This window comes from Poecilia formosa, unplaced genomic scaffold (assembly GCF_000485575.1).
Source record: "Poecilia formosa unplaced genomic scaffold, Poecilia_formosa-5.1.2 Scaffold6, whole genome shotgun sequence".
NCBI classification, from domain to species: Eukaryota; Metazoa; Chordata; class Actinopteri; order Cyprinodontiformes; family Poeciliidae; genus Poecilia; species Poecilia formosa.
The window spans coordinates 349,192-361,352 of NW_006799945.1; the positions used below are offsets into that span (position 1 = coordinate 349,192).

General features: G+C 37.7%; 1 protein-coding gene across 1 annotated transcript in view; it reads right to left on the bottom strand.

Annotated features, from left to right (window-relative positions):
- The window catches only part of LOC103147430 (matrix metalloproteinase-17-like), a 112,809-nt gene that overhangs the window by 31,995 nt on the left and 68,653 nt on the right, over nucleotides 1-12,161 (bottom strand). The window contains exons 4-6 of the mRNA XM_007565762.2: nucleotides 11,642-11,928; nucleotides 2,346-2,522; nucleotides 1,773-1,875 (exon numbers count right to left, since the gene is read on the bottom strand). Of these exons, the coding sequence (XP_007565824.1) occupies nucleotides 1,773-1,875; nucleotides 2,346-2,522; nucleotides 11,642-11,928 (567 nt within the window). The remainder of the gene's footprint in view (nucleotides 1-1,772; nucleotides 1,876-2,345; nucleotides 2,523-11,641; nucleotides 11,929-12,161) is intronic.

A 12,161-nucleotide genomic window follows, 5' to 3' on the forward strand; every position in this document is an offset into this window, starting at 1 on the left:
GGTGCTATACTAGAGAAGATAGCTAGAGATTGTACTCAAGTAATAGAGCCAATACTTCATAATAATATTACTCAAGTAAAAGTAAAAAGTATGGCGCAGTAAAAGTACTCCAAGAAGTATTAAATGTTACTCTAATAAATGTAAGTGAGTAAATGTAACAGCTTCACCCATCTCTGCATCCCTTTTCTGCTGCAAAGCAACTCCTGGCAGCATGATGCTGCCACCACCAGACAGGTATGGCTTTGTGTCTCGTCATCTTTTAAACGGCAATCTGAATAACCACCAGTGAGATATTGAAAGCTTGTGACATTGTTTAATAATCTGACCTTCTTCAAACGTCTCCAGAACTTTATCTGCTCTGCTGTGGTCCTGATATTTTTTGTTCACCAACTTTCTGTAAGCATCTGAATCAGAACAGCTGTATTTAAATTATACACAGTTGGGGTCTATTTAATAATTTAACTGACTTTTGGTATCACTGGATTTTATTTAGGGGTGATCAAGTAAAAAGGACAGAACACTTTTCAAAACTTTAAACCCAAAAGTGATTCTTATTTTCCTTCACAATTATGCACCACTTTATGTTTGTCTTTCACATTAAATAAATAAATAAAAAAAAATAAAAAAACACATAGAGGTTGTGGAAGAATTTGAGTTAATACATTTACAGTGCACTCTTGCATAATGTAAAAAATGTCAGAGTTAAAGACTTTTAAATGCTTCATATCCCTCCTGTCTACTGCCCTTCTGTTCAGACAACACATCCAGTCCGATGATGTATGATGATCGCTAATGACTGTAATGTGCCCAATCTTCAAGCTCAAGTCAAAAATTCTCTACTAAACTATATACAAAAAGTGACTGTGATGGAATCGGTCCTGTTCTTTTAGCTTAATCTCCTTTAATACATATTCACCAATCATTTTATGCTTCATTGGGCCATTTCGGACCGGAATGTTCCCTTTTCTCAAGACTTAACTCATTATTTGGCCCAGAAGTTAAATGATGAGTTAATGCCCAAACGGTCACACAATTTGAAAAGTGAAATTAGCAGTGATACGCCATGTATGTGTATGTGGAAGCACATTGCCTTGAGCATGCTAATATGTCCTTCAGCACAAGAGATGAATAATCTCTGAATCTGACAATTTTAACGACAAGATTCAGTCAATCTTTAAACTCCTTGCATATAATTAGAGGAGGAGTTCCTTATTGTCATTTCATACAGTGTCATACAAAATATTTTTGCAATACCTTTTCGTCTTTTTCATAACCAAAAACCTCAGTGCATCTTATTGGAACTGTAGTGGACATAGATGTGAATTTGAAGGGTTCGACTAATTTTGCAAACAAAAATCTAAAAAAAAAATAATAAAATAGCAGTTTATTTATTTCTCTTACACCCTTATAAAAGAGAGTAAAAAAGAAGCAAAAAGAAAGCCAAACTGAACCATGAAAGATGGAAACCCAGGGCCTTCTTACTGCTACCAACTGGGTCACCACGCTACCCACCACACTTTTCAGATTTGTTTGTTTTTTTCATTTGTAATTTTGTAATTTTCATGTTCTTCTTTGCTGATGTTTATATCACATGCAATCACCATAAAATAACTTGGCTATTTGGCTAAACCTAAACTAAACTAAACCTCTTGTAAAACGTTCCCCAATACCGATTCATCAAATTAGTTTGAGTTGAGAACAATAGGAACATATGAAAGCTGAAGACATTAGTATAGATCATACATTGTTTCTTAGGTGTCTCTCTTACTTACAGGAGCGTGGATCTGTTTTCAGGGAGGTCGAGGAGGACGGGAGGCTCAGGGGTTTGAGACGGGCTGCCTGGCTGATTCGTGTGAGACACAGAGTCTCTGACACCTGCATGTTTCAGACGATTATTCCAGAGAGAGAGACAACAGCTGTTAAAATGTAAAGAAATGTCTGGTCGATTCATTGCATATAAATAAAATGGCAACAATAGGACAGATGGGTTTTTTTGTTTGTTTGTTTTATCTTTTGCGATCAATCTGAGGCAACAATGTTTGTCGTTCTTGTCTTTATGCTTGTGTTTATCTTTAATTTCCCTCATTTAAAAGAAACCATCCATTCTTGCAGCCTTGTCCTTTAACGATCTTTCCCACCTTTCATGCAGCCCTTCATGATCATTATTCTCTCTATTGCAGTCCTCTCCATAGCAGGGAATGGTATGATAAGGTCATATACCATAAAGAGTTCCAATTAACTCCATCCATGTTCTCATTAATCAATAACCTCACCCACTGGAGTCAATAGTGTCCTTTCACACACACCCACACACACAAACAGAGAGAATGGAGGCGTCTTTTTACCGTAGAGCTGCCAGACACGGACTTTATCCTCATACGGCAGGTCGTATTTCAGCGGGTCTCCCACAGGACCTTGGTAGTACGGCCTCATGATGGATTCCATAGCTGAGGTGTGGACCAGGCCGATGGCATGACCAAACTCATGAACTGCGACTGCAAACAGATCCATCCCATGGGAGTCTGAAAGAAACACATGGAGGCAATGAGAATTATTATTATTATTTGATAAATGCTGTGCCTTTTAAAAGTATCAGCACCCCTGGATGGATACACAAAATTAACTACTTTCTGATTTGGAGAAGCATAATCTAACAGTATGAAAACCATATGAATTTAGTTAGAAATGTTATCGCCACAATTTATATCTAAAATGTCCGTTTATTTTTCTTAATTCATGCAATAGTTTTAAATTGACCAGAGTGTGATTCGCCATTTAATTTATAATCCATAAAATCTTGTTTTATGTAAAACAGGGATATTTGTCCAAACCCCTTCTTAAGATGGGAAATGTAAGAAAACATGTAGCTGTGGTTGTACATGTAGATGTGTGTTGAGTTTAAGGAAATAGAAACTGCTCTAAATCTGTCCATTTTAACTCATAGAGAAAGTGACTTAAGACTTTTCTTAGGATTACAAACCTTGAAACAAACGTTAGCCTAGAACCATGTTGGCCACTCCGAAATTAAGTTAGGATTTCTGAGGATTTCTGAGCAGTATTAGGCTGCGTTCACACTGCAGCCTTAAGTGACACAATTCCGATTTTTTTTTGTCAGATCAGATTGTTTTGCCGGGCCGTTCACACTACCAAACATGTGCGACCTGTATGCATTCTGCAGTTTGAACAGGAAAACGACCTTAAAGTGTTCCGCATGCGCAGTAGAGGGCGCAATAGCGTCAGCGTTCTCAGTGTTCTGCCAACTGCCATAAAAAGAAGTGCTCAGTGTTTGCGGAAGTAAACATGGAGGCTAACGGTGGAGCTTAGCTTACATATTTGAAGTTGTTGTCCGGCCGGAACTCCATATTAACAACTTAATCCTCATTATAGTCCGTCATGGTTGTTGTTTTTCTTCCTGCTTGCGCGTATCAGGATGCAGAATAGTGAGATTTGTTGAGAATCAGTGACGTTCAGTTCGGATGAATGCGACCTGAACGTTAAATCGCATTTGAATCGGATACGTGTCAGATATGGGTCACATTCGAAAAGAATCCGACCTGTGCTGTTCAGACTGTCATGAAAAGATCACACAGGTCGCATTACGTCAAAAAAGAAAAATCAGAATTGAGTCTCTTCAGGCTGCAGTGTGAACGCAGCCTTAGAATATCACAGATAGGGTAACTGCTAGCCCAGAACAATGCTAAAGTTTTCATCTGCTTGAATGAGTCTGGACTTATTTTGCTTATCTCTAGTTCAAAATGTAAAACAGTTAGTCTGAATAAAGTTGAAGTGAATAGTTTCACACTCAGAAAATCCTTTAAAACACAGCTTTTCATAAAATTTTTGAAATAATTTTGTTTGTAAAACACACAGAGGATTTTCACTTCATTTGTAGCAGTAGAATCCCCTTCAAATAAGACGAATAAAATCCCAAACATCTCACTTTGTAGATTTTAAGAACCCTTCCCTGAGGAGCGACCTTTGACTTATCGCAGGTTCGATAAATATCACAATGTCTCTTAATATTGTCTTTAGTGGAAACGGCTCAGGGTAGGTTTGAATTTTCTTCCCAGTGTTCAGATGTCTGGGGGTTGCAAACTAACCGACGTGACAGACAGCTCTGGTGGCTATGAGTGCTGTTTGGGATGTGCTGCGGTGAGATAACTGTGGTAATACTGCCTGAGCCCCTGGGCTGCCAATCAAAATCTATGTGTGGAAAGATACCCAAAGAGGCTGCAGGCCATTAGAGCACATTTCCATGGATGTTGGGCCAAAAAAATGGAAAGCTTCCAAAAACGGTTTGTCTGCTTCTGCAAAGCAAGACAAAACCATGGATGGTGGGATAAAGATTTGCAAACATGTGAGAGCATGCGTGTCAAGGCAAGCTAGCTTAGAGCTCTTTGGTGGTTAGGAACAAATCTACATTCTGTTAAACTCTCTCTGGCTTTACTTTAGAAGCATTTTAGTGCCGTGCTCCGTCGAAAGTAAAAGGCAAGAAGAGAGGTGCGCTTGTGCTTGCAGCGTTTGGGACATCCAGAGGCTAAAAAGTCAAGTCTAATTTACGGTACTATGTGGAGAAGACAGGAAAGGTGGATATAAAGTAGAGACTGAGGCAGAGAGCAGGGCCTGAGAAGAAAATATGTCATTTTAATTCTAGAGGATGAACGAGACTTAACCAGTTTGAACAGCATCACTGAACGTTGCCACAGTTCTTAACACTGTTGCATCATAGAAAAAAAAAGGTCCATTTCAAAAACATGAACATTCATTTTTCATATGCATTGGCTCTGTGATGAACCAATAACTGGTTTACTCATTGCCTGCTGGCTCCCCCAAGACTCTGAGCAGGAAAGAGCTGGTAAAGGAGATGACTGGAGTTTATATGGAACAAACAGGAGGGAAAAAAAGATAAAGAAAAAAAACCAAAACAACTTTGCTGACAAAATACCTACATGAAAAATGTAAACTATAGATTCCATAGTTTAATTTTGACATAAAGTAAGCCTACAAGCAAAACATCATGTTTTATCACTAGTAACAAAATGAACAAAAAGACACATTTTTTCCAGTGTGGTGTTCAAATATTTATTAACATAGGAGAAAATCAATAGCTGGTCCTGATAAAGATGCAATTGAAAAACAATTATTGATTCTGTTAAGAAGTACATAAATAATTTTCAGTTATTTAAAAAAAAAGTAAATAAAATGAAGAAACTTTTTTTTATTTAATAAACTGAAACCACAATTTGCCCCAAAAAACAACCCGCCCCTATTTGAAAAACCTGTTTATTTCTGCTGATTTGTTTCCATTTAGTCATTTATAATCCAAGATCAGGATGTATGAAAGTGTAACTACATACATCAGTGAACTAAAAGAGAAGAAAAAAGACTGTTCTTGCACAAAAGGGATTCATTTTCAAGGAAAACATTTTTTTTATTGCTCCATGTTTAATCCATGAAATAAGCATGGCACAACTCATAGGTACTAGATTATTGGAAAGTAAAGTCTTATTTGTCTTCCCATCTTCAGTTCAACTCAAAACCCAATATTGACATTTCTTTGCTGAAAGAAACTTGAATCATTAAAACTTTATGAAAAATAGTCTCTAGAGAAATAGATAGTTTGAAATAATAATCAAAGTTTGATGAACTCCAGCAGACTTCTGAAATGTGAAGCCAAACTATAACTCAGACTCTCAAACTCTCACTTGTAAATTATGGTACACCTTAGAAATTGCATAACTGTCATCAAGCTATGGACTGAGTGGAACATGAAGTCGACAAATATATGCATGACGGTTGTTCAAAATTGCATTAATTACATTTTGGGAAGCCATTTTTCAATTTCCTGATGCATATTTGCAGAAATTTGCAGATATCAGCCAATAACACACTGTACCCCATTGCACCGAGTCAGGCATTGCTACTAAACATAAAAGCCAATTTGGAGTTACTAAATTTGCATTCTGGGATGACTTCTCTCTGAGATTTGGCTGTAGGTTAAAATCAGCTATCATTTCCTTGATTACCAGGATAAATGCCTGGCAGATAAAAGAAAAGATGTGGGACAGTCTGAGCTTAGTAATAAAGCCTTAGCTTGTAGCAATTAATAACTAAAATATCTCAGTTTGTCTTGTAAGCATTCCATCATGGCTGTCATGAAGGTTACTTTCCTCTTGCATTGAGGTCAGTACTGATCCACCTTTATGCTTGCAGACGGTCCAACTAGCCTGACTTTAGCGAGTTTTCCATTTTGCTCCAAGTTTATGCATGTAAAGTGTGGAGTATCCATTAGTTTTGTTTCCATCTTCCTTCTCATTATTTTAATCAGCTCTGACTATAGTAATTTCTTAAGCATGTAACACACGGCTGACAGAAAAAGTTGATTGTTTAAAATTTGCTAAACAGACAAATGGCTTTACTGGAAAGCCAGGGATGCTCAGGGCCTCCTGAGTGTGTGAAATGTGTACAAATTTACCCCTCCATCACATTTAGCACTCAATGCTACCCAAAACAAATACGAAAATTGTAAATATGCTTAAAAGGAACCATTAGGAGCAGCAATAAAGCAGAAAACTGAGTGAAGACACTGTGAATATAGGGAGTTAAAAAGTTACATGAGCTAGATGAAAGAAACCTGTTATCACATAAACATTTGCACATTTTGTCACTTTTACCCCAAAATTTTTAATTCATTTTATTGGGATTTGGTGTAAAAGGTCCAACATAAACATTAAAAACCCAGTTTTTAATGTTTTTTCAAAAAAGCAGCTCACATTTATGCATCCTTTATCTGAAACCGTGAAATAAAATAAAGAGCAAGCAACTGCCTATTAAAGTCCCCAGATTGGTAAAGAAATTGATTAATTGTATTAGGACCTCTGAATTCCCTTTGAATCTCACAGGGACATATTTCATTCAGCCATATCTCATACAGCATCTGAATGAAAATGTCTTATATGCTTTAACAAAGCAATGTTCCACCTTCTGTCACAGAGTGGAAAGTAGCCTTGAAAGAAGTAAAATCAAACAAGGCCAAGTGACATGTTTTATTCTCTTGAACAGCACAGCATGCTGTCTTGTCACTGCTGGTGAGAAACTTCAGATCAGAGATAGAAAATATTTTCTCTGTCCTAGTTCTCTATACGGCTCGAGATAATTGTACGATTCGAAAAGATGAACAGACAGAGGTCAAACATACACATGTGATTCCCTCTCCTCTTTTCTGTTCTGCTCACGTTCATAAAACCCTGTGAGTACAAATGCTTCTTTCGAACTGCGGGCAAGTACTAATGTGCTAGTATAACTGAATCAAATGAAGAAATTGTAAAACATGCTCTATAGCGCTTCAAGTGAATCATTATCATATTTACTTTCGCTCTGGCTTTTTGATCGGACTCTTGAGAGAACAAAAAATTTGTGTGAGGTTAGAGGTTTTACATACACCAGACTGTAGTCGTAAAAATGCTGAGAATAATATTTAGATTTTAAATCTAAGTCAAGAACTGCTTAAACATAGATAATATTTAAAAAAAAAAACTGGAGAAACATCTTGTATTATGATATACAAATGATGAGGTAATGAGTCACCAAGGCTGTCTCTCTGTATTTTGAACACATTTTTACTAACCCAGAGCAGTGAAGCGCTGCGAAGGCCTCTTGTAATCATGGGATTTTTTTTTTTTTAATTATTATTTTTCAGACAAAGTATGCAGCTTTTTGGAGGGCTTATTATATCTAAAAACACACCAAACTTCACCCACAAAGTAGAATAACCTCCACTTATAATTATAATTGACCTTTGTCAACCCAATATGCCCCACTGCACTCCCTAGATTTTTCCATCTCAAAAATCTAGTGCTCAACAAATTGGAGTGCATCGTTTATCTAACTGCGCGAGACAGTCGACGACGGCAAGTGGGTGGTGTTTCTGGCCGGAGCGGCGCCAAGCTGCGAGGGCCTCCAACGCTGCATGTAGCTTTAATTATTTATTTTTGGTTTGCTTAATTGATTCTCCAGCATTTAATAATTTAACAACCATGGCACTTAATATTTATCCTTGTTCAATGCCACCAACAAAAGACTGCTGGTAAATTCTTCCTTTGAAAATAAATAAATAAAACAAATCTTTACAAATAGAACCAGACAAATTTCTGTGCCTACAGGTGCAAAACTTGTGGAGCCATAACCCCAAATAGAGCTACGGAGCTACAGTTTAAGAGAAATAAAACCCTTTGTCAGAATTACACACTACTTTGTACATCACTGCAGTATTTGTACGGCTTCCTACACTGGTTTTTACATGCGGCGTTGGCCAGTAAACTAGATGTCTAACAGATGCCATGATAGTCTGTTATTACGGCTAAGGTCACGGACACAGGAACTTAATGATCCACACAGGGAGTAAAGCCTGACCTGTGTGGTTCAATTTGAAGAGAGATGCATGGCTAAAAACTAATACTAGTTATTGCAGAGGCACATGGGAAGACATGCAGCGACTTTCATGCATAGCACAAAGTAGTTATTGCTTGTCTGGATGTTAGGATGCTTTCACGCCTGTAATGGGAATGCAGGCATCAGAGTGAGACCATGGCCTGATGGAAGAGGGTGGCTTGGACTGATGAATCTTGTAGATAAACCAGTGCATCCGTGGCACTTATCTGAGGGGGAGATGGAAGAATTATGCACTGGAGGTAAACAAGAGAGAAACTCTGCAGAGGTTATCTGATAGTCTTGCTAATGCTCTGCCAAGAACCACAAAACATCTATGGATGCAATTCATGAATTTGTGGCTGAATATGTAAATTTTTAGTGAAACACTTTGCAATTATTTTAGTTAGAATAATCTTTTTTTTTTTTGCATAAAGTACTAAAATTTGTCACAGAAATTTTAAACCCATGGATAAGGGTGTAAAAAGTAAATATTAAATGAAGCTTTATTGTTAGAGCATTTATTTTTACAGGTCAAAATTTAAGTAATAGTGTTAGTAAAAATGTATCATCGCACCTTTAAAGTAAACAAAGTGTACAGTTTTGCTCTTAAGTTTACATTACTTTAAGACTTTAAGACTTGTGGAACCATTTTTCAGGGAATTTGGACAAAACTGTCCACTGCAAACATTATTCTCTGTCTCTTGGTGAGTGGCTAGGTGAATGTTTAAGCAATTGTGTCTACCCCTTTAAATCATAATGACAGCAGGAACTTCCTACCTTAATACATTGTTACCATGTAGTGACCATTTTTAAATATCAAGACCAATTGAAACCCTTTCTGGTTTCCACATTTTGGTATTTTCTCACAGTAAAGCTCCACGTTCTTCTAGGCTAGAAACCTCACCTCCTGTTTCTGTTAATTCCAGTCAAGTTCTTAAATCAATGACAGGAGACGAAGATGGCCATCCAGGACCTTCAACATGTTTGCTGCAGCCAGAAGCAGGTTAAACCGGCCTTGTGTTTTGGATCACGTCCACGTCATTATTTACCAAGCCTCCAAAATGATGAGTGCACATTTTCTTCTTCCAGTGTTTATTCAGACGTTGCATTCATCATACCATACCATTGGTTCTGACCAAACTTCCTGGGTCTTCATCCCCAAAACACAAGTAAACATACTTCAGTGCTTCAAAGTAGGAATTGGGTCAATTTCATCACAGTATCATAGCATTTACACAATTCTCATATAATTTGTTTGTTTCATTTTCCCCCTATTATTTTCTAAGAATCATAAAGTAAATCTGGTCACAAACTGAAATTAATACAAGTTTTACTGTATTTATTTCCAACAACAAAAAAAGCTACTTTGCCAAAGAAGTTTGCAGTTATTGAGCAAATACATCCAGTTCCTTCACTGAGGTTGTTTTGTGGTCAGCAGCATTCTGCTAAACAGTGTGGCTTACATGATGTGTAATGTTTCAAAGGATCTTATTAAAAGTATTTTTAGCCAACACTTTGAGCTGTCAGATACAACAAGCACGTCTCCCTTTATTATTAAACATTCACTCAAAAGCAAGTGTCTCATGTCTCTACCTCTGTTTTCAGGCTTATTTGTTCTGTTTCTTTAATGGATTCACAGGAACTATAGAAACACGTAGAGGGACACCCTGAATGGTGATGCATATGGCATTATTATGCAGAAAAACCTTATGTTTACCATACAGCAGCATTGCAAATGTGTTGGTCTTATGTTTCTTTTATTAACTAAAAAATTCAGCAGATGCAGGTTTTTTTTTTATGTGGGGTAAGGTTTCAGCTCTCTTGTAATTTGCTTCTCCACCACATTTCCCAATATGTAAGTTGAATGACTACAGTCATCATGCACTGACTTTAGATCAAATTAAGGCACTGAGGGCGCTCTTGGAGAGCTCCAAGCTGAGTAAATCTACACATGCAGCCTGCAAAATGTCTCCGTGACCAGTTGCCGGGTGCAGAGGGAAGTTTTCAGGTTAGTTTCCTCACTGAAATGACGATATAAACTTAAATCAGTGAGCAGTGTGTGCCGAGGACTAGTTCATCAGAGAAAATGTTAGCACAATATGGCTCTAAAATACGTACAAGAATTACTTTATATTTCATGATAAGCCTTTCAAAGCACTTAACCACTTTGGAGGACCACTTTCTGACGGAGGATGAAGAATTACTTCTTTGTAGCAGGTATGGTAATGATTATTTAGAAAGTGCTGTCTTGCAGTTTACTGAGCATTTCCCTTGATGCAGGCTGAGGACAAAGATTGGATGTGAACTGAGACAGCAGATAATGGAATACTAAGTTCAAATATGAGTGCCACAGAATTGTGTGAACTGCTTATCTTCGCTTAAACGACAAAATTAAAGGATTGAGAACGAAACAGTGTTAAAACGTGATGGAAATCTACTTCCTGTTTTACTGTGCCCTCCTTTTGAAGACCACACATTGGCAAAGTTGTTAGACGACCTTATTGTTCACCAGGCTGCTTCAAATTCTAGCACAGATAAATTGCTCCTGACATAATACAAGAAAAAAACACCATCTATGTAAAATGCCCAATTCCATCAAAGTAAGTTGCATTCTGTCTTGCACACAACTTGAGGGTAAAAGACCAAAATGTAACAGAACCCCATGGCAAAACGAATTGGAATCGATGAAAGCTGACAGTGAAATTCAATTACTTATGCTGATTGCTAAAAACAGATTTAATGGCTATCAGCAGGCGCGTACGTGTGAGTTATTTTGTTTCTGGCAGCTGTGGAAAATGAAAGGATACCTTTTATGTCTCCTAATAAGCTTGTGATAACAATCAGCGGCGCTTTAGTTGCCACACACAGGCCATCGAATGTTATACTGTTACTTCAAACAAATGAAATGCTACTTATAAAATCTGGATCATGACCAGACAAGACAAAAGCACAGCTTGCCTTGCAGGTGCAGTCAGAGTTTTGTTTTCAAACATAAAAGCTGCACTTTTCTTTAGGATTTTCTGGACGCTGAATGCTTTTTTTTTCTTCTTTTTTTATCGTTTTTGTTTTACAGACTCATGCAAATGTCTAGCAGATTTCCACTGTATATCCTTTTTTCCTAGACCCACATTTTTCCTTCAGCATGTAACCCAACACATTTATGTTCAAGCACATGTGCTTAAAACTGACACAGAGAGTCTTTATTCCTCACCTGGAGATCTAAAGGTCCAGGCCTCGTCGTCATCAAAGTGTGTATCACCCGCTGTGAACCTCTCCCCAGGAAAGAAAGCATGTGCCACTGTTCCCCCAGGCCCGTCGAAGGGGTATCCATCATTATGGTCCGCTTTGGTGAAGTCGATCTGAATGTCTGCGTCACTGCCGGCCACCTCGTGGAAGTTCAGAGGCGCGATGTCGCTCCAGACCTTCAGGGCGTAGTACATGAGGGCCCGAACAGTATCCCTGCCCAATAAGGCTGAATCCTTGGGGAAGGTTCTCACTCTAAGAAAGCGAATAAGAGACCGCATGATGAATAACAGATGAGACGGCATTATTATTCAGCGTTTGAAGAACACACAGAACGACCTTGTCGTTTGTTTTTGGTGTGGGGGTTAATAAATGAAGAATTTTGCTTCTTATTCATTTATTCATCAACAGATTGCATAGAGTAAAATTATTTAAAGAAGTATGCAGTGTTTGTGCTGTAGATGTTCTCCAGTTTTCATAGAAAAAAA